The 25,748-nt window shown below is 47.2% G+C and overlaps 1 protein-coding gene across 1 annotated transcript in view; it reads right to left on the bottom strand.

Moving 5' to 3' along the window:
* The window catches only part of mrc2 (mannose receptor, C-type 2), a 252,001-nt gene that overhangs the window by 29,298 nt on the left and 196,955 nt on the right, over positions 1-25,748 (bottom strand). Inside the window, exons 16-23 of the mRNA XM_067969113.1 lie at positions 19,535-19,567; positions 15,224-15,390; positions 13,489-13,556; positions 12,412-12,512; positions 10,223-10,368; positions 5,566-5,680; positions 4,745-4,908; positions 2,072-2,180 (exon numbers count right to left, since the gene is read on the bottom strand). Coding sequence (XP_067825214.1) covers positions 2,072-2,180; positions 4,745-4,908; positions 5,566-5,680; positions 10,223-10,368; positions 12,412-12,512; positions 13,489-13,556; positions 15,224-15,390; positions 19,535-19,567 — 903 coding nt within the window. The remainder of the gene's footprint in view (positions 1-2,071; positions 2,181-4,744; positions 4,909-5,565; positions 5,681-10,222; positions 10,369-12,411; positions 12,513-13,488; positions 13,557-15,223; positions 15,391-19,534; positions 19,568-25,748) is intronic.

Raw genomic sequence — 25,748 nt, 5'->3', positions numbered from 1 at the left:
GGGAGGGTCCTTGGGCAGATATAGGGTTACCAACCCTGGAGTCTCCAGGAATTAAATCTCCAGGACACTTTTATTTTCATTTTCTTTGAACACTTTTGTTTATTAGTTATAAAAATATTGGAGATGGGCAAAAGGCTGTTTGATTGACGGTTAAGAATCATCCAATTGAGTAATGAAGAGTCTGTTCGCTTTCAATTTTGCGAGGGAAAGTGATGCACCACAAGGACGGACATGTCGGGTAACCAATGGAAGGAGCATAGGGGCAGGATGATTGAAGGCGGGCGGACATGTAATGAAACCGCCAGGAAAAAGTCCAACCAGAGTTGGCAACCCTAGGCAGGCAGCACAGGAAGTTCAAAACATGTACTAGTTGGCAGCCTCCGAGTTAGAAGGTTGTGGTTTCAAGTCCCACACCAGAGATTTGAGCACAAAATCTAGGCTAACACTCCAGTGCAGTACGACTGCTGCACTGTTGGAGGTGCCGTCTTTTGGATGAGACATTAAACTGAAGCCCCATCTGCCCTCTCAGGTGGATGTAAAAGATCCCATGGCACTATTTGGAAGAAGAGCAGAGGAGTTCTCCCCGGTGTCCTGGCCAATATTTATCCCTCAAACAACATCACTAAAACAGATTATCTGATCATTGTCACATTGCTGTTTGTGGGATCTTGCTGTTTGCAAATTGGCTGCTGCGTTTCCTGCATTACAACAGTGACTACACTTCAAAAGCACTTCATTGGCTGTAAAGCGCTTTAGGATGTCCTGAGGTTGTGAAAGGTGCTATATAAGTTCAAGTCTTTCTCTTTTTCTCCTGGTTATTGTTGCACAAGCAGACCAAGGCCTAGAAATGCTGACGGTCAGTGGGAAATACTGATAGTTGGCACGTATGGAACCAAAATTAAGGCGCTTTCTCCAACAGTGAGGCCACAGCAAACTCCCTGAGCAAATCAGCTTCAACGGGCTTCCTGACTGCATCTTGGAAAGTATGTCAACCTTGTGACTTCACCAATCTCTCTGAGATACTTGCAATTTGAAGATGTCTGTGCTCAAATTCCATAACATACGTGAAGGATGATAGTGGAACTCTCCACCCATCTCACTACATAAGGAGGAATCCTCCTCCACCTACCCTGCAGTTATTCCCATGGAGACAGCTGGGCTAGTGGGTGATGCAATGTATTGATCGAGCTAATGTTCCATTGAGCTGGGACCAGGAGATTCAATGCAGTCCTGAAATGAGCTAACACTCCTCTTCAGTAATGGATTGTTTTCTTTTTACTGAGATACAGGACCTTCTTAAATGGTTAATTAGCCACCCATCTGGCTGATACGATATTGGGTGGGTCTGTGTGGGAGATTGATACTCATTGTCACAGGAGCTTTGCTTGTAGAGGGAATGCCTGAGATTGAGAGCTAAAATCCAGCCCTGCTCATAATCGTGTCCTGAGCTGTGCCACGGTTATTGTTGGCTCGTTGTGGACTTAGAAAATATTCATGGGTTTATGGGGTGATAGAAGTGTTTAAAATTCTGAAGGTGTGGGGACAGGGTTGATAGAATCAGACTGTTTCCAGTAGTTGAGGGGTCAGATCAAGGGGCCATATACAAGATTAAATGTAACTTCTTCACACAGAGAGTTGTGAGGCTGTGGAATTCACTTCCAGGGTTAGTGGTTGAAGGTACGTCAACATTCAAGAGGGGTCGAAGGGATATGGGAACAGGGTGGGCAAATGTGGTTAGAACTATTTGCTCACGTGAAGGAGAAACGCCGACCTGGACTGGTTGGGCCGAATGACTTGTTTCCTTGTTGTAACTTCTATGTTTTTCTGTGTAAAAGTCCTGACACAACACCTGTAGGCCCATAGTGAGCCAACATCCTATTTCTCCAGGCCATGGGTAAGGAATCAATTGAGGTGCTGAGAAAGGGGACACATATCTACGTGAGAAGTAAGTGCGTTAAGGGGTATGGAGAAAGGGCGAGGAATTGGGATTAATAAGATAAAGAGCTGCAAAAATGAAAAGGCGGAGCAGGTCTGATCCCACGTTCTCTGCTAGAGATTGGTTTCACCGTACCTTTGCTTCTCTGACAGATGTAACCATTTTTATCGCCCGTGCAGCTCCTGTCATCCCAGCGTCCAGTGAACTGTGGGTGCAAGGCATGCCAGACGACTGCACAGTTTACCTGGAATGACAATACAGCAGCTTAGTCCTCATGTATAATTGCATCAGATATCACTGATTTCTTTTTTTTTATTCGTTCATGGGATGTGGGCGTCGCTGGCGAGGCCGGCATTTATTGCCCATCCCTAATTGCCCTTGAGACCTTCTTGAACCGCTGCAGTCCGTGTGGTGACGGTTCTCCCACAGTGCTGTTAGGAAGGGAGTTCCAGGATTTTGACCCAGCGATGATGAAGGAACGGCGATATATTTCCAAGTCGGAATGGTGTGTGACTTGGAGGGGAACGTGCAGGTGGTGTTGTTCCCATGTGCCTGCTGTCCTTGTCCTTCTAGGTGGTAGAGGTCGCGGGTCTGGGAGGTGCTGTGTAAGAAGCCTTGGCGAGTTGCTGCAGTGCATCCTGTGGATGGTACACACTGCAGCCACAGTGCACTGGTGGTGAAGGGAGTGAATGTTTAGGGTGGTGGATGGGGTGCCAATCAAGCAGGCTGCTTTGTCCCGGATGGTGTCGAGCTTCTTGAGTGTTGTTGGAGCTGCACTCATCCAAGCAAGTGGAGAGTATTCCATCACACTCCTGACTTGTGCCTTGTAGATGGTGGAAAGGCTTTTGGGGAGTCAGGAGGTGAGTCACTCGCCGCAGAATACCCAGCCTCTGACCTGCTGTTGTAGCCACAGTATTTATATGGCTGGTCCAGTTAAGTTTCTGGTCAATGGTGACCCCCAGGATGTTGATGGTGGGGGATTCGGCGATCGTAATACCGTTGAATGTCAAGGGGAGGTGGTTAGACTCTCTCTTGTTGGAGATTTCAGAACAGAACATACTCTCTCTGGGCAAAGAAAGAAAAAATAAGAACTTGCATTTTTATAGCACCTTTCATGACTTCAGGATGTCCCAAATCACTTTACAGCCAATGAAGTACTTTCTTTGAAGTTTAGTCACTATTGTAATGTAGGAAAGGCAGCAGCCAATTTGCGCACAGCAAGGTCCCACCAACAGCAATGTGATAATGACCAGATAATTTGCTTTAGTGATGTTAGTTGAGGGAAAAATGTTGGCCAGGACACCGGGGAGAACTCTCCTGCTCTTCTTCAAAACAGCACCATGGGATCTTTTACCTCCACCTGAGAGGGCAAACGGGGCAGGAGGCTCGACACCTAACAGCTGAAAGACTGCAGTGGCTGAACAATTACTGGCTGCACAGGTACCTTTACAATTGAACTCTACTAGACTTCAGGGTACAGATGGGTCAGTAACGGATCAAGTAGGAGTTGTATACCCGTTGATATTAAATACATTTCTTTGCATCAGCCATGGCTCAGTTGATAGCAAACTCATCTCTGAGTCAGAAGGTCATGGGATCAAGTCCCACTCCAAAGACTTGAGCACAAATTCTAGACTGACAATTCAGTGCAGTACTGAGGGAGTGCTGCACTGTCGGATGTGACGTCCTTTGGATGAGACGTTAAACTGCCCCGTCTGCCCTCTCAGGTGGATGTAAAAGATCCCACGGTAATATTCGAAGAAGAGCAGAGGAGTTCTCCCCGGTGTCCTGGCCAATATTTATCCCTCAACCTACAGATTAAGCTGGTCATTATCACATTGCTGTTTGAGGGATCTTGCTGTGTGCAAATTTCCTGGCACGTTTCCTACATTACAGCAATGAGTACACTTCCAAAAAGTACTTCATTGGCTGTGAAGCGCTTTGGGACATCCTGAGGTTGTGAAGGGCGTTTTATAAATGCAAGTTCTTTCTCTTTCTTTAACAGCCACGTAATCTTCCATTCCTTATCTGTAATTTTTCAGTTTTATTTAAATTTAGCTTGTGTTTCCCCATTGTCCATACCATTCCCCTTCTTTCTTTGTCTAAATCCACTATGGCATTTTCAGTGTTGTCTTTAAACTGCCCTCACAATCGCAGAAACCGCACCAAGGTGTTTCCAAAGTTGGGAAGGGAGCCAGCCTGAATGAGACAAAAACCAAGACCAGCGAGAGGCAGCTTGGGCACCTGGGGTGGGGGCGGATCGTCTCAAGGACCTGCGGGGGGGGGGGGGAAGGGGGAGCTCCGGGGACCCAGTGGGAAGGGAGCTCGAGGACCCAGCTGGGGTTGGGGGGGGGGAAGACCAGAGACCCAGTGGGTGGGGGGGCAGAGGAGGGAGCTCGGGGATCCAGCGGGGCGGGGGGGGGAAGCTCGGGGACCCAGCCAGGGTGGGGAGGGAGTTCGGAGGCCTGGTCGGGGTGGTGGGAGGGGAGGCAGCTCGGGGACCGAGTGGGGGAGCAGCTCGGGGACCTGGGGGGGCTGCTTGGGGACCCAGCGGGGTGGGGGGGGGCAGCTCATGGACCCAATGGGAGGGGCAACCAGAGGAGACCAGGAAGAGCAACTCTTCCATTTAATGGAGAAAGAAGCAAGTGAATTAGGAAAGGGGTTTGCAAAAGTCGCTCAGGAAAGAGTGGGGGAGGGGGTGAGGAGGAGTCTCCCAAGGCCTGGGGTTGGGTAATCCCGGTACCAAGTCACCTTATAACATTATTCGCTCACGATCTGAGTGGCACCAGGCCAAGAGGGGCAACTTACCAGTTCATTGGTTGCAGAGGAGGCATGATGGCCTGAAGGTTCCCCTGGAGCCCAGTTGACGTATTTCAGTGGTTCCTTTTGCAGCCACTGGAAGTCCTTGTTCGTGTCGTGCAACCCGATCCAGAGATCAAAGGTGATGTTTGGAAGAATGGCCGTTATAAAAGCTGATGTAGAAAAGCACATATAGATCAGGTGGGGCTATGATTAGACGCCAAAGGTGCTGAACCCCGTGGATGGACAGAGTGAAGGAGCTCCCCAGCACTGTCGGCATAATGGGGGTAATTTTGACTTTGTGCGATAGCGTAAAACGGGCGATAGCGAGTCGGCAGCTCCTTTTACATCTCACCCAATTTTTATTTCTATTGAAGTCAAAATTACCCCCAATTACACCAGTCAGCTGACAGCCCGAAAAGCAGACGTTGATAAAGCTGATTCACAGCTTGTACAGTTTCACCTGCTTTAATCCAATAATTTTTGTGTGTGTGTTCGTGTACATGTGTGTTCGTGTGCGCTCATGTGCACGTGTATGTGTGTTCGTGTGCACGAGTGTGCACGTGTATGTGTTCGTGTGCATGAGTGTGCACGTGTATGTGTGTTCGTGTGCACGAGTGTGCGTACGTACCTCCCTCCTGTCCCAAGCCTACATTGTTGAACCTGCAGCTACTCACTGACCTATCTCAGCAGCAGGATGAAGTATGGGGACAGAATGAGGACAATTAAATCGTGCAGACCCTCTGAAATAGGCAAAATTAAAGCAACGATCATTAAATGGAGCCTCGGTGCTGAAATGCGAATAGATACAGACTGTCAGCGATCGATACCTTGTTCGTGGTGATTGGCGATTGTTGCCAGCAGTCCCCCTGCTCTCTCACAAGCAGCTTTCCCTTCAATCCAGTTTACGCGATCCATTTTATTATATCCATGTATCTGGAAACACTGTGGAGAGAAGAAAGAGAAGAGAGGTTAGAAGGAGAGAGTGAAGGAGGAGGGTGCAGAGAGGGAGAGGGGATTGGAAGGAGAGAGTGAAGGAGGAGGGTGCAGAGAGGGAGAGGGGATTGGAAGGAGAGAGTGAAGGAGGAGGGTGCAGAGAGCGAGAGGGGATTAGAAGGAGAGAGTGAAGGAGGAGGGTGCAGAGAGTGAGAGGGGATTAGAAGGAGAGAGTGAAGGAGGAGGGTGCAGAGAGTGAGAGGGGATTAGAAGGAGAGAGTGAAGGAGGAGGGTGCAGAGAGTGAGAGGGGAGAGGAAGGAGAGAGTGAAGGAGGAGGGTGCAGAGAGTGAGAGGGGAGAGGAAGGAGAGAGTGAAGGAGGAGGGTGCAGAGAGTGAGAGGGGAGAGGAAGGAGAGAGTGAAGGAGGAGGGTGCAGAGAGCGAGAGGGGGTTGGAAGGAGAGAGTGAAGGAGGAGGGTGCAGAGAGTGAGAGGGGATTAGAAGGAGAGAGTGAAGGAGGAGGGTGCAGAGAGTGAGAGGGGATTGGAAGGAGAGAGTGAAGGAGGAGGGTGCAGAGAGTGAGAGGGGATTAGAAGGAGAGAGTGAAGGAGGAGGGTGCAGAGAGTGAGAGGGGGTTGGAAGGAGAGAGTGAAGGAGGAGGGTGCAGAGAGTGAGAGGGGGTTGGAAGGAGAGAGTGAAGGAGGAGGGTGCAGAGAGTGAGAGGGGGTAGGAAGGAGAGAGTGAAGGAGGAGGGTGCAGAGAGTGAGAGGGGAGAGGAAGGAGAGAGTGAAGGAGGAGGGTGCAGAGAGTGAGAGGGGAGAGGAAGGAGAGAGTGAAGAAGGAGGGTGCAGAGAGTGAGAGGGGGTTGGAAGGAGAGAGTGAAGGAGGAGGGTGCAGAGAGTGAGAGGGGATTAGAAGGAGAGAGTGAAGGAGGAGGGTGCAGAGAGTGAGAGGGGGTTGGAAGGAGAGAGTGAAGGAGGAGGGTGCAGAGAGTGAGAGGGGATTAGAAGGAGAGAGTGAAGGAGGAGGGTGCAGAGAGTGAGAGGGGATTAGAAGGAGAGAGTGAAGGAGGAGGGTGCAGAGAGTGAGAGGGGGTTGGAAGGAGAGAGTGAAGGAGGAGGGTGCAGAGAGTGAGAGGGGGTTGGAAGGAGAGAGTGAAGGAGGAGGGTGCAGAGAGTGAAGGAGGAGGGTGCAGAGAGCGAGAGGGGGTTGGAAGGAGAGAGTGAAGGAGGAGGGTGCAGAGAGTGAGAGGGGATTAGAAGGAGAGAGTGAAGGAGGAGGGTGCAGAGAGGGAGAGGGGGTAGGAAGGAGAGAGTGAAGGAGGAGGGTGCAGAGAGTGAGAGGGGGTTGGAAGGAGAGAGTGAAGGAGGAGGGTGCAGAGAGGGAGAGGGGGTTGGAAGGAGAGAGTGAAGGAGGAGGGTGCAGAGAGTGAGAGGGGGTTGGAAGGAGAGAGTGAAGGAGGAGGGTGCAGAGAGGGAGAGGGGGTTGGAAGGAGAGAGTGAAGGAGGAGGGTGCAGAGAGTGAGAGGGGAGAGGGAGAGTTAGGAGAGAGTGAAGGAGGAGGGTGCAGAGAGTGAGAGGGGATTAGAAGGAGAGAGTGAAGGAGGAGGGTGCAGAGAGTGAGAGGGGATTAGAAGGAGAGAGTGAAGGAGGAGGGTGCAGAGAGGGAGAGGGGGTTGGAAGGAGAGAGTGAAGGAGGAGGGTGCAGAGAGTGAGAGGGGATTAGAAGGAGAGAGTGAAGGAGGAGGGTGCAGAGAGGGAGAGGGGGTTGGAAGGAGAGAGTGAAGGAGGAGGGTGCAGAGAGGGAGAGGGGGTTGGAAGGAGAGAGTGAAGGAGGAGGGTGCAGAGAGCGAGAGGGGGTTGGAAGGAGAGAGTGAAGGAGGAGGGTGCAGAGAGTGAGAGGGGATTAGAAGGAGAGAGTGAAGGAGGAGGGTGCAGAGAGGGAGAGGGGGTTGGAAGGAGAGAGTGAAGGAGGAGGGTGCAGAGAGGGAGAGGGGGTTGGAAGGAGAGAGTGAAGGAGGAGGGTGCAGAGAGTGAGAGGGGGTTGGAAGGAGAGAGTGAAGGAGGAGGGTGCAGAGAGGGAGAGGGGGTTGGAAGGAGAGAGTGAAGGAGGAGGGTGCAGAGAGTGAGAGGGGGTTGGAAGGAGAGAGTGAAGGAGGAGGGTGCAGAGAGGGAGAGGGGGTTGGAAGGAGAGAGTGAAGGAGGAGGGTGCAGAGAGTGAGAGGGGGTTGGAAGGAGAGAGTGAAGGAGGAGGGTGCAGAGAGTGAGAGGGGGTTGGAAGGAGAGAGTGAAGGAGGAGGGTGCAGAGAGTGAGAGGGGAGAGGGAGAGTTAGGAGAGAGTGAAGGAGGGATGTTGTTTTTGTAGCTTCATGATCTTCCCTTGGAGAACAGTGTGAGGTAGTGGAAGGATTCTCAGGCTGATTAACAGTCTGACAGGCCGCGACTTGAACACTCCTTCCATGGCCATAATCATCTCGATATCAGCCAAGGGGGTGGTTAGTCCTATAGGCCGGGAGGGTTTTCTGGGCAGGGTGGTGGGGGGGTGTTAGAAAGAGAGTGAAGGGGGGGGAGGTTGGAGTAAGTGAGAGGAGGCAACGCAGAGACCGATGGGAAAGACCAAGGGGGAAAATGTAGCTAAATGAAGAATGAGAGAGGGACAGTGGACAAATTTTTCATGTTATTTTATCTCTTTTCTTGCCAACATTCTCCCCTCCCCTGCAGGCATTATTCTTTATTAGGGTTCAGTTGCACAGGCACTGGGTGACCTCCAGTTCTCTTGCCCAAATGACCATTGTCCACTTGACAGCCTCGAAAGTGACCCTCAGGAGACTATTCAATTAGATGGGGGTGGAGCATCACCAGCTGAGAAGCATCCTCCAGCAGGGGCAGTCGGGTATGGATCAGGAGCAGGCAGTCTGACCGACTGCCCCCTCCTACCACCACTCTGGCTGAAATCAACTAATTCAGCAAAGAACAAGGGACCAAACCTGAGACCTCCCTGGTCTGTACAACTCAGTCACTCGTTTCAAATTCACTGAGCCATTGGGGTGAGGGGTGAGCTTCCATTGCCTTCACTCAGAGCAGGCCCTGAACCCAGGGACTCGAGCTAGGCCAATATAGAAGACACTGTGGGACAGGGCTCATGCCTGCAGGTGTCCTATTAAAGGCACAGGGCGGGGAAGGGCTACAAAGATCAATTTGTTTGCCTTCAGGCAGTTCCTGAAAATCAAAATGTACATTTACATTGATATAAAATCAGAAAATGCTCAGTAGGTCAGTCTGTATCTTTCAGTGTGGCCATTTCCAATCTCTGTTCTTTCAATCTCCCTCCATGTTTAAACCCCTTCCCTAGGGACTGCCCTTTGACCTGGTAGGACGGCTTGTGTGCTCTCATGACGCCGGCGCGAGTATAACTCCTGGTAGGTCCGCCAAGCCAGATAGGTCAGCAAGTAGGAGGAGGTTTGCCAACCCTCCAGGATTGTCCTGGAGCCTCCTGGAATTAAAGGTTAATCTCCAGGACACTGAGGCAAACAACCCAGGAGAAAAATCATAGGGGCATTAAAAAAATTGTGTTTTTAAGAAATTTTCTTTGAACACTTTTATAAAAATATTGGAAAATGAGGAAAAATGGCTGTTTCGTGACAGCCAAGATTCATCCAATCAGGAAATGGAGATTGGTGGGGGAAGGCGGGACACCGCGAGGATGGGCGTGTCGGGTGACCAATAGTGTGGGGGCGGGGCGGTTGGAGACGGGAGGTCAGGTGATGAAACCTCCAGGAACACGTCCAACCTGAGTTGGCAACCCCTAGGTAGAAGCCAGACTAAAGGCCGTGCACCGCCTTCCTGGTAAGGGGTTGTGAGTCAAACGAACGACCCATTGACGTAAAAATGCCTTTCGTTACGGAAACAACCCCGAGACAAGACGAGTCTGTTACAGACCGGCAAATATAAACGTCAACCGTGGAGAACGGCGATCTGCTGGATGCAGGGGAAGACGATACTCCGATTGGAGTCAAATATCTCGCACTGGAGAGACAGCAGTGGAAGAAATGGGTTGCCTCATGTGCCATTCGGAGCAGGAGACTCGAACTAACTAACGTACATATTTAAACCGATCAAAAAACAGAAAACACTGCAGACACTCAGCAGGTCGGGCAGCATCGGTGGAGAGAGAAACAATAGGGTCATCAGAAAGGTCATCTGTTTTTATTTCAGATTTCCAGCCCTGGCAGTATTTAGCTTTTATTTAAACCGATGCTTTATTTGAATATACACATGGTCTTGAGTCCGCAGGCGCGGAGTGCGATCTCCCGCCTGGCACTAACTGACCAAGAACATTTCCACTGGTCTGAACATAAGGCCTTAATCATCCAACACCCAACAAACGGAGCTGGTTGCAGCCAGGATCCTGTCACACACGGACTGGTGCGAGACAACACAGGACTGGGCCGAGTGTAAATGAGGTTTTAATACAGTGTATACTGTCCTCCCGGGATCAGTACTTTAAACATATCATAATAAAATCGAACTAGCCCCGCACTTGATGATAATACCTTGTTTACAAATGGGGTCCATCCCCTCGGGCACCCCCCATAGTGCGCAGACGGCGGTGGAGGTAAAGGGGGCTTCACCATTGAACTGTTTGTCCGTTTACATATGTACTGTAGGTCATTCAGGCATCTCTGGTCACCCCACACCTCTGTAATGAGAAGGGGAACATGTGTGTGAGAGAGAGAGAGAGAGACGGAGAGGGAGAATGGAAGTGAAAAAGAGAAAGAATGAGAGCGAGTGAAAAGTGAGTGAGAGAAAATGAGAGTGAGAGGGAGAGTAACCATAGCATCTTATAGCACAGAAGGAGGCCATTCGTCCCATCGTGTCTGTGCCGGCTCTTTGAAAGAGCTATCCAATTAGAGAAAATGGAAGTAAGAGAGAATGAGAGATTGAGGGAAAATGAATGAATGAGAGAACATGAGCGAGACAGAATGAGAAAGTGAGTGAGAAAACAAATGAGAAGCTGAGGGAGAGAGAACCTCATTTGTTAATAGTTTAAAACCACGAATCACATTAAAATAATGAATCTTGATTAGCACTGAGGAGTAAATGCTTTAAAAGGCAGGCATTGTGTCAAAGTCACATTTGTAACTATTTTTAAGGGCCAGTGAAAATGATTTGGCAAATCTTTTTCTGTTCCTTTACAAATTCATCTGCACTGAAGCCCATTGCTGCCTCACTTGTATTTTGTGCATTTGTTATGGAAATGACACCTGACTCTTATAACACTTCCCTTCACTAACAAAAAAAAATGCCAAATATTCCTTCATGAAGGAGGTGCCCCTTCAACATGGATGGGGAGTTTTCTGTGATGTTACAAGATAAAGCCATTGTTACCCAGTGATGCCCACATCTATCGCTGTCAGTGCCCATGGGGTTTAGCATTAAAAGGCCAGCAAATTGTGAAACCAATGACCATAGGCTCTGTTGGTGATTTAATTGCCATCTCCAGTTTTCCACCCTGTGAAAAGTGCACAACTTGCGCAGTAGGGTAAATGTCCACTGTATTGGGGCCCATGATGGCAGGATCAGGGTGCCTATCAAGCAGGTTCATGGTCCCTCGGGCAGTCCTCTCCTGTATGTCCTGAGAGCGCAGCCAATATAGTGATGGTTTGCACAACATAGTCATCGCCTGGTGGTCGGGGGCACCAGGGCAAGGAAAACCTCTGGCCAAATATCCAGTATTAACATTAATGCCCTTTGAGTTTCACATGGCTGAGTGTTAGCCTTAATTAATCTCAGTGGCAGTTGGCTCTGGGAGGCAGCGGTAACGGACAAGAAGTCCTCCCATGGAGGGAGAGGGCCTGGAGTTGGCCCCCTCTCCTCTCAGGGGGCTTCCAATGCTCTGCCGAGGTCTACAAGGCTGCAGCTCCTGCGGTCTTTGGGGGGCTTCTGCCCCTTTAAATCTGCTCCTGCCTCCTGGGATGTTGCACCACGACCATCATTTCCCTCGGGCCTGATGACAGGCTCCCTCATGGCAGTGGGAATGTCACCGGGAGCCTGTCGTGCGTTGGGAGCGACCCGCGACCCAGAAAAACGGGTTGGAATTGGAGGGGAGGGCAGAAGATAAGCTCTGCCGGAACTCTGCCTCGAGCTGGAGAATCCCGTCCAATGTTCCCCATTCCCCCCCCACCGAAAGCCATTGACTCCGACTGGCGTTCAGTTCCATGGATTTGCCACCCTCCGGCCAACTGGCCATTCCTCTTGTGTGACCTTGGACAGCGGGTTTCAGCAGGCTTTTCAACTGTAGTGAGGGGGCATCACAGCCATGCTCTTAGTTAGCTCCATAGTGGACAAACTTTCCAGCCCAGGCCCACAGATAACCCTCAGGAGCAGGAATTCTCGCTCCCTAACCCACGGTGGCCGAGTCCAATTTTAGTGACCCAACCACTGCCCTGACTGAGACTGAGAGCTAACCCAGCACAGGCCGAGGGATCGAACCAGGCCTGGACGGCCCAGCGCTACACCGGGTGGTGAATTTACACACTAGGCCATTGGTGGAGCTCCGTCACCAGGCTTGTGTTGAGTTCCAGGGCATGGCTGTTACAGGCCTTGACAACAAGTTGCACCAAGAAGCCAAAAGCTGCTGCTCCAGGTTAGTTTTAAGCTTCCAAAGTAGGACGTATAAGAAGCTGGAAGGGATTGGGAAATATCTAGCCCATGAGGCTCGTTTCCTTGCCGCTCTTCTTACCTTTACTGGGCGACATGTAGACACATTTTCTGTCCCTAGAAACAGGCCGTGGCCTCCCTGAGGCCCAGGAGACAAAGTTCAGGATTGAACCATCAGACCACCTGTAACACAGAGTCCGGAGACACACGATCAGGAACCTCAACCTTTTATTTTATTTCACTGAACATCAAAGTTTATCAAAATCCCTAAGACTTCAAAAAGCGACCCTTGGGACGTATGTGGATGTATCACGGGGACAGGATTTGGATTGGGTGCAATGCCACCTGCCCTCATGGTCAAAAAGCCGCCTGCCACTCTGTCTAGGTTTATGGACATTGGCCGATTTGGGTCAGACACCCATGGAACCGTATCCCAGCCATGTCTGTGCTTTCAGAAGAGTTGGGGGGGTGGGGGGAGGAGGAGGGGAAGATGAAGAATAAGGTAATACTTCTTTACCCAGAGAGTGGTTAGTATGTGGAACTCACTACCACAAAGAGTAGTTGAGGCGAATATCATAGATGCATTTAAGAGGAAACAAGTTAGGTACCTGAAAGAGAAAGGAATAGAAGGTTATGTTGATAGGGTTAGATGAAATAAGGTGGGAGGAAACATAGAAACATAGAAAATAGGAGCAGGAATAGGCCATTCGGCCCTTCGAGCCTGCTCCGCCATTCAATAAGATCAATGCTGATCCTCTATCTCAATACCATATTCCCGCTCTCTCCCCATACCCCTTGATGCCTTTTGTGTCTAGAAATCTATCTAGCTCCTTCTTAAATATATTCAGTATATATTGGAGGAGGCTCATGTGGAGCATAAACGCCGGCATAGACCAGTTGGGCCGAAAGGCCTTTTTCTGTGCTGTACATTCCATGTAATTCTATGTAATAAAATTCCCACTAGCCAGGGAAGGGCTAGAAACAGCAGAAAATGGGAACAAAACAACTGGTGGTGAGGGGAGGAAAAGATTAATGTACAGCATGGAGAATGGTTACTACAGAATCAGTACTGAGGTCCAATGAAGGTGGTCGAGGGATTCTGAATGCTGAGTGCGGGTGTGAAAAGACTGCACTCTGCACAAGAGTAAATACCACAAACCTGAATCGCCCGTCATTCTCGTAGGTGTGAAGGCCAATCCACCAAAACTGGTCCTGAACCCGGGAAAGCTGGAAAAGTACAAAATGAGCTAGCCATTCCGTTCACTGTAGGTATCTTTTATTTTATTGTTTATTCTCAGGATGTGGGCGTCGTTGCAAGGTCAACATTTATTGCCCATCCCTAACTGCCCTCGAGAAGGTGGTGGTGAGCCGCCTTCTTGAACCGCTGCAGTCCGTGTGGTGAAGGTTCTCCCACAGTGCTGTTAGGAAGGGAGTTCCAGGATTTTGACCCAGCGACGATGAAGGAACGGTGATATATATCCTAATGGAGATGATGTGTGACTTGGAGGGGAACGTACAGGTGATGGTGTTCCCATGCACCTACTGCCACTCGCCACAGAATACCCAGCCTCTGACCTGCTCTAGTAGCCATGGCATTTAAGTGGCTGTTCCAGTTGAGTTTCTGGCCAGTAATCTGTAACTACTAGCCTGGATTTGTTGATAGTGACTCATTGATTTTAAATGGGTTTCAGTCTGCATTACCATTGGGAAATCTAGGTCACTGGGATCTAACACTGCTCATGAAGAATAGCCATTTGGCCAAGGTACCGGAGGGCAGTTGGCACCGACTAGACGTAGAACTGGATCCCAGAAGTGAAATTGGAAAGAACAACCTCCTTCAACGTACAGTCCAGCAACAGTTCAAATTTAAAATTCTCATCCTTGTGTTTAAATCCCTCCACGGCCTTCCCCCTCCCTATCTCTTTAACCTCCTCCAGCCCTACAACACTCCGAGATCTCTGTGTTCCTCCTATCCTGGCCTCTTCTGCATCCCCAACTTCCTTCGCTCCACCCTTGGTGGCCGTGCCTTCAGCTGCCCGGGTCCTAAGCTCTGGAATTCCTTCCCTAAACCTCTCTGCCTCTCCCCCTCTCTCTCCTCCTTTAAGACGCTCCTTAGAAGCTACCTTTTTGTCCAAGCTTTTAGCCAACTGTCCTAATATCTCTTTATGTTGCTCGTTGTCAAATTTTGTTTGTTAACGCTCCTATGAAGCGCCTTGGGACGTTTTCCTACGTTAAAGGCGCTATATAAATGCAAGTTGTTGTTGCACACGGTTTTTAAAATTTTTAGAGAACAAACATAAGAACAGGAGTAGGCCATTCAGCCCGTCAAGCCTGTTCTGTCATTCAATTAGATCGTGGCTGATCTGTACCTCAGTTCCATTTGCTCACCTTTGATCCATATCCCTTGATATCCTTACCTAATAAAAAAAAACTAACGCCAATATAGTTTCTCTCCTCTCCAGAATGAATGTTCAGGCACAGGACCTGCGGGGTGGGAGCGGATAACGGGAATTTGGGAGCGGAGGCCAACCATCGAAGGTGGAATATCACCTGGGGCGTGCTCTTGAATTCCTGATACGTGCTCCCGGGGGGCGGAGCTCTGAGTCGGGAGCACTAATCCGAAACATCTACACTCTCCTTCACTGTTTATTCACCAATGCCGGGGAAATTGTTCAATTGTAAAAAACAGCCTTTAAAATAGATTTACAAATGGGCTGCTTGCATTCATGTGAAACCATTAAATTGGCTGAACGATCCTCACCATTGTCTAGATTCTTATTTCCCCAAATTAACTGCTATGACAGACGTTGGTGCACATCTGTGCAAAAACCACTGGAGATGGTTCCAGGGAGGAGCGCAATGTTGTTTCCCCGGCTGTCTCCCTGGAGCCCTACCTCCTGCAGCGTCTGTCCCAGGAAGGTCAGCTCCTGCTGGCTGTGGATGGACGCCAGCTCCGCTCCGAACCAGGTGCAGATCCGCTGGGCCTGAGGCCAAGTGGAGAGATGCTCAAAGAACTTGTACTCGGCATCCCAGAACCGCACCCACTTCTTACTCTCAACATCTGGAAAGAGACAAGATTGGCTCGGTTACTTTATCTGAAGGAAGGCAAAGGCTAAAAACAAAAACAGAAAATGCTGGAAACACTCAGCAGGTCAGGGCAGCATCTGTAGGGAGAGAAACAGAGTTAACGTTTCAGGTCGATGACCTTTCATCAGAACTGGAAGAAGTTAGAGATTTAACAGTTTTTAAGCAAGTGCAGTGCCAGGGAAAGGGGGGGGGGGTGGGTTGGACGGGGACAAAGCTAAACTTGGAACAATGGAGCTCCTGTTTTGAAGTCTCTGACCCATCTGGGTTTGTACTGGACAGTCCAGTTTGTGAGAAAGGCTGGAAATTTGTAAAATACAAACCAGACATTAAAAAAAAACTGAAGTTCGTATTTCCCACGCATGATATGGGAGTCACACCGTTCAATATTCTAGACTCTTTGGGACGAAACGATTTTCTTGCTGGAAAAGATCACCTGTCCCAGTTACACAACCATTTTAGGTTAATTTTTCTGACCGCATGGTTCAGGTGCAGAGCCTTGCATTTTGGGGGCATGCGTTGGGAAATCTCGCCACAGCCCACTTTAATGGATGGAGAATCATGATCTGGCTGGGCAGGTTTCTGATGAGGCCTCCCAGTAGACGAGGCTCCGTGCTGGGAGCACGCAGCTGGAACGTGTAGCCTCTTTTGTTGCTTTTTCGCTTACGCGCCTATGAAAGGAGGCGCAGCACTGCTATGGACACAACGCTATCCCAGCGTCCATTTCATACGTGAATGTACTCTACTAAATCTATAGGGAGTAGATCACTTTCAATCTGAGAGAAAAGTTGGGATGGCTTTGTGTTTCCCCCCACCCCCCAAGGTCCCAGACACAATCATACGCTCTCTGTTCCTGTCTGTGTCTCTCAATGTAGCAGAGAGGGTAGGGAGGGAGTATGGTGCTTTCAATGAAAGGGTAGAAGGCAGCATTTTGGCAGTGGGAGGGGAATGGGCTACAGTGACTGAGAAAACAATCAAGGCAAAGTTGAATCAGGGCTCGATGCGAGTCGAACTGAGCTTTAACCAGTTTTGGAAATCTCCAGAGCTTCCTGTTTCTGTACTAATGAAAAGGCAGCCCGATAACAAACCCGTCGATTATCAGTGCAGAGAGCAGGCTGACAGATGGCAATGGGATTGAAAGAAAAGCGCCTGATTCCCAGCTGGAACACGGCCAATATCTCTGGCAATTGAAGGATGGAGAAGAAAGACTGGATCTCCAAACAGTTGAATTTTAACACAGTGTGTGGAACTGTCAATCAGATAGTAACAATTGTGGGCAGCCAAAGAGCTTGTTTGGATTTCCTCTGTGAAAAGAACTAGGAGTCATTTATTAACTTGCCAGGACGGAAAGAAAGGGCCTACTCACCTAAAGCCCTTTATTGAATCATTATTTTTCAAACATTACTAGACTACACAAAGCACTGCAACTGATTTCACAAACAAACAAGTTAGGTGTCTTTAATAAATAGACAGGTGAACATCTTCATGAACAGTCACAATCACCTGAAAGAAATTTCTATTTATTTCTGGTCAACATTTATCTCTCAACCAACACCATCAAAATAGATGAATTATCTCGTTGTTTGTGGGATCTTGCTGTGCGCAAATTGGCTGCTGTTTCCTACATTACAACAGTGATTACACTTCAGAAGTACTTCTTTGGTTGTGAAGCACTTTGGGATGTCCTGAGGATGAGACAGGCACTATATAAATGCAAGTTCTTTCCTTAGTTGAAGATCTGTCCTTGCTGTGCGTGAGGTACCTCACCACATACAAAGACTCAGAACATCTACCCTCATATCTCTGTACTTAGTCCTTAGTACTAGATGAGCAGAAACTTCCTCCAATTATATATTGGGAAGACCAAAGCCATTGTCTTTGGTCCCTGCCACCAACTCTGTCCCTCTCCCTGGCCACTGTCTGAGGCTGAATCAGGCTGTTCGCAACCTCGGTGTCCTATTTGATCCTGAGTTGAGCTTCCGACCCAATATCCTATCCATCACCAAGACCACCTACTTCCGTCTCCGTCCCTGCCTCAGCTCATCTGCTGCTGAAACCCTCATTCATGCCTTTGTTACCGCTAGACTTGACTGTTCCAATGCCCTCCTGGCCGAACTCCCATCTTGCACCCTCTGTAAACATGAGCTCATCCAAAACTCTGCTGACTGTATTCTAACTCGCACCAAGTCCCATTCACCCATCACACCTGGGCTCGGTAACCTACATAGGCTCCTGCTCCGGCAACGCCTCGATTTTAAAATTCTCCTCATTTTTAAATCCCTCCATGGCCTCGCCCCTCCCTATCTCTGTAACCTCCTCCAGTCCTACAACCGTCCGCGAATTCTGCGCTCCTCCAATTCTGGCTTCTTATGCGTCCCCGACTTCCTTCGCTCCATCATTGGCGGCCGTTCCTTCAGCTGCCTAGGCCTTAAGCTCTGCAATTCCCTCCCTAAACCTCTCTCTCTTCCTTTAAGACGCTCCTTAAAACCTTCCGCTCATCTGTTCGAATATCTCCTTATGTGGCTCGGTGTCAAATTTTGTTTGATAATCGCTCCTGTGAAGCGCCCTGGGATGTTTTACTACATTAAAGGCACTCAATAAACGCAAATTGTTGTTGTTGTTGTTGTTATCTCCCTTTATTTTGCACAGTCAACAGGTGAAGCCAAGGTCACCCACTGCATCCAGAAAGGGAGCCAGGGCTCAATGGGGCCAGGGCAATGTCTCATCATCAACGCTTTCTGTTTTTGGTTGCCACGAGCAACCATGGATTCAGCACTAAGCCGCCCATATCCATCTCTCTGTCAGGGTGCATTTCACCCATCATGTCACACTTCCTATGTCACACTTTGGTGTAACACACTGTTTGTGTGCAGATTTCTTGTTGTTGATTGGTTCACATTTTGTCACCATAAAACAGCAACGAATCAGATCTGAAGAGACAGCGGACAATTGCGTCAAATGCAAGGAAAGCAGGTCAGAAAACTCAGGACAATAACAAACCAAGCATGATCAGTCAGCAAGAACCATCCATGAAAAAAGGAGGTGAACCAAACTACTCCAAATACTTCTTTTGGAACTGTTTTCGACAGTCATCACTGTCTCCATGAAACTGAGAACTGGGAATAAGGTTTGTAACATAATAAAGACAAAGAAAACATTAAGGAGAAGCTAGATAAGTACACGAGGGAGAAAGGAATTGAAAGATATGTCGATAGGGTGAGATGACGTAGGATGGGAGGAGGCTTGTGTGGAGCACAAACACCGGCATAGACCTGTTGGGCCGATTGGCCTGCTTCTGTGTTGTAAATTCTTTGTAAATAAAAATGATTAAACTTATTTATATAATAGTATTTGCTGTGTTTGAAATGCCTGTAGCAATAATTTCCGTCAGAGGCCTGTGTCTACGTGAAAAGCCTCAGCCTTGAGTTCATGGAGGTTCCCAAAAGTCTTAATTTCCAACAATCATTCAAAAGTGCTGGCACAAATACCTAATGTAATTGATAATCTGTGAATGGCAGATCAGTTAATATAGTAATGAGAAATATAAGTCCCAACTTTACTGCTAGTACTTCCCATGTCACAACATCTCAAGGAACTTCACACATCAATTATTTTTGCAGTGCAGTGACTGTTGATATGTAGGTAAATGTGGCCGTTATTCTACACTAACAAGCTCTCACAAACAGCAATGAGGTGAATGACCAACTCATTCATCTTTCGGTGGTGTTGGTTGAGGATGGAATGTTGGCCAGGACATTGGTAGAATTCCCTGCTCTTCTTCAAATAGCGTCCTGGGATCTTTACCATCGACCCTTACAGGCGGAGCGGGGGCTTGGACCGCAACCTTCTCTCTCAGAGGCGAGAGTGCTACCAAATGAGCCAAGCTGACACATGATAATCTTTGTGATTGCACCAATGTACTGAGAAACCTGGCCATTGACGAACCGCAGAGAAACCAAGAAATGAGATGCCCTGCTCAATCCAGAGAATAATCAACATCATAAAACATAGCAGGGGCAAACAACCCTTGGGGTTTGTTGTCGATGGTGTCTTCTGAACCCCTCCACCACAATACAGCTTCTCACTCCTGTTATTCTGTACTATAGTAAAACGCACTATACCTTCGGTGCCCTCTGGTTCTTTCACAACAGCTCCTGTAGGAAGAAGGATGTGTCTGTTAGAACAGCATGGAATCCCAAGACATGCCATTGCTCTGTCTCAGTTACAGATACATTAACAAAGTGTGTGCTGTCAGCCAGAGCAACTGCTATTACAGGGCTGCACACTATAACACACAGCTATTACAAGGTTATACATTATAATATACAGCTATTACAGGGCTGTATACTATAACACACTGCTATTACAGGGCTGTATACTATAACACACTGCTATTACAGGGCTGCACACTATAACACACAGCTATTACAAGGTTATACATTATAATATACAGCTATTACAGGGCTGTATACTATAACACACTGCTATTACAGGGCTGTACACTATAATACACAGCTATTACATGGTTATACACTATAACACACAGCTATTACAGGGCTGTACACTATAACACACTGCTATTACAGGGCTGTACACTATAACACACTGCTATTACAGGGCTGTACACTATAACACACTGCTATTACAGGGTTGTACACTATAACACACTGCTATTACAGGGTTATGCACTATAACACACTGCTATTGTTGCTTGTCAGCAAAATTGAAGCCCATGGAATAAAAGAGGCAGTGGCAGCATGGATATAAAATTGGTTGACAGGAAACAGAAAGTAGTGGTGAACGGTTGTTTTTTGAACTGGAGGAAGATATACAGTGGTGTTCCCCGGGGTTCAGTACTAGGACCATTGCTTTTTTGGATATATATTGTTGACTTGGACTTGGGTATACAATTTCAAAATTTGCAGATGATGCAAAACTTGGAAGTGTAGTAAACAGTGAGGAGTATATTGATAGACTTCAAGAGGACATAGATAGGCTGGTGGAACAGGAGGAAGCATGGCAGAAGAAGTGTGAAGTGATACATTTTGGCAGGAAGAATGAGGAGAGGCAATCTAAACTAAATGGTACAATTCTAAAGGGGGTGCAGGAACAGAGATACCTGGGGGTATATGTGCACAAATCTTTGAAGGTGGCAGGACAGATTGAAAAAGTAGTTAAGAAAGCATATGGGATCCTGGGCTTTATAAATAGAGGCATAGAGTACAAAAGCAAAGAAGTTATGATGAACCTTTATAAAACACTGGTTCAGCCACAACTGGAGTATTGTGTCCAATTCTGGGCACCGCACTTTAGGAAGGATGTGAAGGCCTTAGAGAGGGTGCAGAAAAGATTTACTAGAATGGTTACATGGATAGACTGGAGAAGCTGGGGTTGTTCTCCTTGGAACAGGGAAGGCTAAGAGAAGATTTGATAGAAGTGTTCAAAATCATGAAGGGTTTAGATAAAGTAAATAAAGAGAAACTGTTCCCATTGGCGGAAAGGTCGAGAACCAGAAGACACAGATTTAAGGTGATTGGCAAAAGAACCAAAGGCGATGTGAGGGAAAACTTTTTTACACAGCGAGTCGTTATGATCTGGAATGCGCTGCCTGAAAGGATGGTGTAAGCAAAATCAATTGTGGCTTTCAAAAAGGAACTGGATAAATACTTGGAGGGAAAAATTTGCAGGGCTATGGCGAAAAAGCGGGGGAATGGGACTAACTGGATTTCTCTTATAAAGAGCCGGCATGAGATTGATGGGCCGAATGGCCTCCTTCTGTGCTGTAACCATTCTATGATTACAGGGCTGTACATTATAACACACTTATTACAGGGCTGTACACTATAACACTATAAGACTGTTTCTCTTTATTTACTTTATCTAAACCCTTCGCTGCTATTACAGGACTGTACACTATAACACACTGCTATTACAGGGCTGTATGCTATAACACACTGCTATTGCAGGGCTGTATGCTATAACACACTGCTATTACAGGGCTGTACACTATAACACACTGCTATTACAGGGCTGTATGCTATAACACACAGCTATTACAGGGCTGTACACTATAACACACTGCTATTACAGGGCTGTACACTATAACACGCTGCTATTACAGGGCTGTACACTATAACATGCTAATATAGTGCTGTATGCTATAACACACAGCTATTACAGGGCTGTACACTATAACACACTGCTATTACAGGGCTGTACACTATAACGCACTGCTATTACAGGGCTGTACATTACAACACACTGCTATTACAGGGCTGTACACTATAACACACTGCAAAGGACACGCCAAAGAGCTTCACTTCCAATGAATTACTTTTGAAGTGTAGACTCTGTTATTATTTAGGCAAAGTATAAAAGTTAATAAAAGTTGTAGATGAGGTTAATTCAGAACACTACCTCAAGGTATGCTGGGATTCTAGAACAAGGGTGCAGAGGCTATAACTGGAGGAAGGACAATATGAGAGAGATGTCAGTAAAAGTGACGGACACTTGGGATGGCTTCTGGGTATGGTAGTGGGGGCAAAAACCTTTGATTCATTCAAGAGACAGTTAGGTGATAATGTTGCGGGGGGGGGGAGGGTAGATTTTTATTTAGAGCTAAGATGGGCAAAAGGGCTTCCCTCATCTGCATCTATCTTGTGATGGCGAGTCAGATTTGAAATTCTACATTCCCAGTAGCCACCACAGGAGGTCAGTAGATTATACACATGGCTTCAATTAACATCCAGGTCGAGTACAGTCACCACCATTTGCCAAGGCCTAAACCAGACAAGGTCGGATCAGGACCTGGGGGAATCAGGGACTTGAGTTCCGAACTTTGCCCTCCTGATGATCACAATGAATTGAAATGCTCAAAAATCTTAATATCGCATGCCTCCAAACCAGACACAAGTGGGGAAAAAAAGAGTAAACACACTTAGAATCGTACAGTACAGAAGGAGACCATTCAGTTGATCGTGTCTGTGTTGGCTCTTTGAGAAAGCTATCAAATTAGTCCCAATCACCTGCTCTTTCTCCATAGCCCTGCAAATTTCTCCTATTCAACTATATATACAATTCTCTTTTGAAAGTTATTATTGAATCTGCTTATACCACCCTTTCAGGGAGTGCATTCCAGATCATAACAACTCGCTGCATAAAAAATGGATTTTTTGCCAATTATCTTAAATCTGTGTCCTCCGGTTACCGATCCTCCTGCCAGTGGAACCAGTTTCTCCCTACCTATTCTATCAAAACCCCATATGATTTTGAACACCTCTATCAAATCGCCCCTTAACCTTCTCTGCTCCAAGGAGAACAATCCCAGCTTCTCTAGTCTCTCCACATAACTGTTGTCCCCCATCCCTGGTACCATTCTGGTAAATCTGCTCTTCACCCTCTCCAAGGCCTTGATATCATTCCTAAAGCATGGTGCCCAGAATGGGACACAACACTCCAGCTGTGACCTAGCCAGTGACTTCTCGGCATCCAGTTTATGTTAGAAATTTTGGGACACCACCTCAGAAACTGGATTTTTCTGGTTAAAAATCAGATGTCTGTGAATCCTAAATCTTGGATTTCCTTCATGCTGGAATTTCCAATGCTGGGTAATGGCCCCATATTGAATAATCTATTACCTGCTGGCAGTGGCTATGTCGTGTTTCAGGTTCCCTCCCTACAGCACCGTTGCCAATGAGCTACTGCCAAAGGAAGTGGCCGGAGTAATAGGCATGGTATTCAGGGGTGGGGGTGCTGCATCTGCTTTCAATTGCAATCCTACTTTATTGAAAATGCCCACAGTGCACCTTGCTACCAGTTGCTGTCTCACTAACATACCTATCAGGTTGTATAACCACCTCTCTTGAAATATCCATGTTACGCCTGTGAAGATCTTGAACCTGAAAATGGAACTATATGTTTTACGCTGCGAGTAGTTATGATATGGAATGCGCTACCTGAAAGGGTTGTGGAAGCAGATTTAATCATGGCTTTCAAAAAGGAATTGGATAAATACTTGAAGGGAAAAGATTTGCAGGGCTACGGGGAAAGAGTGGGGGAACTGGATTGCTCTTACAAAGAGCCGTCATGGGCTCGATGGGCCGAATGGCCTCCTTCTGTGCTGTAACTATTCTTTGATTCTATGTTGGCTTCGTAAAATAGGTCTTCAGTGTCCAATAATCCAACTCTTAGACTTCTTCACAACTCAACCACTGAGTGCGAACAGGCTCTATATTTTCTTCATTCCTTCGTGGCTCTATTGTGTATGACCAGGTAGATGACTTTGGGGTGGGTTGTTTAGTCCATTATTCCTCTGGTTAAGTCATTCTTTCAGACCTGTGCAGAGCATGCATCGTCTCAGCCTCTCATTGTTTCCCTATGTCTTAACGAGCTCTCTCCTGTCACTATCTTTCAACTTCACCGACTGGAGCCTTGGTGCTACTTGTCCTGCTCATGTCCATTCTTACAGAATCTTTCTCCATTGACGCAAAATATCTTCTTTGTTGTCTGATTGATATTTTGTTCTTGAAGTCACTAAACAACCCGGTTTTCGTAGTTTGATGACTATTTCATACATCTACCCATTAGTCATTTAGCTGGTGATCCTGTACTGTTAATGGATGTGTTATGATGGTCCAATAGACTCACCAAGGACCCGTCTATCACTCTGACTTTCTTCAGCCATCTTCCAGCTGGCTGCACTGCACCACTCGACATTCTATTTAACCGAGAGAACTTTGCTTCAGTTAATAATTCACAGCAAACACGCTGAATTCTTATGGAGGTCTTTTATCAGATATGGCGTCATCAGGTCTAGCAACCCATGATGTGCAGTGATTCCTGAACTCTTCCGACTTGTCACTTTGGAGGCTTCAAAGAATTTGAGTTACCTTTCTACTATTAATTCCAGGAATTCTCTTCCAACCTCCTGCCATGTTTTGTCCAGTACTTTTTCTGGGTTATAAAAGACCCCTTGGATGCAATTTGAGAAGAAGAAAGAACATTTAAACAGGACGTCCAAACACAGTTTGCAACTAATAAATTACTTTTGAAGTGTTGTTTTGTTCCAATCTGTCACAGCAAGGTCCCAAAACAATCTGCTTTTGGTGTTGTTGGTTGAGGGAAGAATGTTGTCCAAGACACTGGGCAGACTCCCTGCTCTTCTTCAAATAGCACCACCGGACCACTTATGTTACCTGAGCAGGCAGATGTGCCTAGATCTAATGTCTATCCAACATTGCTGCACTCCCTCTGTACTGCACTGCAGTGTCAGCCTAGGTTGTGTGCTCAGAGCTGAGAGTGGGGCTTGAACAACCTTCTGACACAAAAGAGAGAGTGCCAACCAACAGAGCCAAGCTGACATTTGATACACTGTATTTCTTTTACGTTGTACTTTTATGCCATCCGTTTGTAGCTCATTTTAAAATACCACTCGTCTGCATCCCACATTAATATACCACCCGTCTGCATCCCACTTTAATATACCACCTGTCTGCATCCCACTTTAATATACCACCCGTCTGCATCCCACATTGATAAACCACCCATCTGTATCCCACTTTAATAAACCATCCGTCTGCATCCCACATTAATAAACCATCCGTCTGTATCCCACATTAATAAACCATCCGTCTGCATCCCACATTAATAAACCATCCGTCTGTATCCCACATTAATATACCACCTGTCTGCATCCCACTTTAATAAACCATCCGTCTGCATCCCACATTAATAAACCACCCGTCTGTATCCCACATTAATATACCACCTGTCTGTATCCCACATTAATAAACCACCCGTCTGTATCCCACATTAATATACCACCCGTCTGTATCCCACATTAATATACCACCCGTCTGTATCCCACATTAATATACCACCCGTCTGTATCCCACATTAATATACCACCCGTCTGTATCTCACATTAATAAACCACCCGTCTGTATCCCACATTAATATATGACAAGCCTGTATCCCACATTAATATACCACCCGTCTGTATCCCGCATTAATATATGACACGTCTGTATCCCACATTAATATATGACATGTCTATATCCCACATTAATATATGACATGTCTATATCCCACATTAATAAACCATCCGTTTGTATCCCACATTAAAATACCACCCTTCTGCATCCCACATTAAAATACCACCCATCTGTATCCCACATTAATATACCATCTGTCTGTATCCCACACTAATATATAATGGAGGTATCCCTTTCAGTTTTTCTTTTATTTTGTCCCTGAGAGTTAGTATCATATTCCGAGCAGGATGTAGCTCGCTGGATCTATGTTAATGTGCTGAGCCTGCTGTTGGCTTCCTTCCTC

This window comes from Heptranchias perlo, chromosome 30 (genome assembly GCF_035084215.1).
Source record: "Heptranchias perlo isolate sHepPer1 chromosome 30, sHepPer1.hap1, whole genome shotgun sequence".
Taxonomy (NCBI): Eukaryota; Metazoa; Chordata; class Chondrichthyes; order Hexanchiformes; family Hexanchidae; genus Heptranchias; species Heptranchias perlo.
This window is presented reverse-complemented; position numbering and strand designations above follow the sequence as displayed.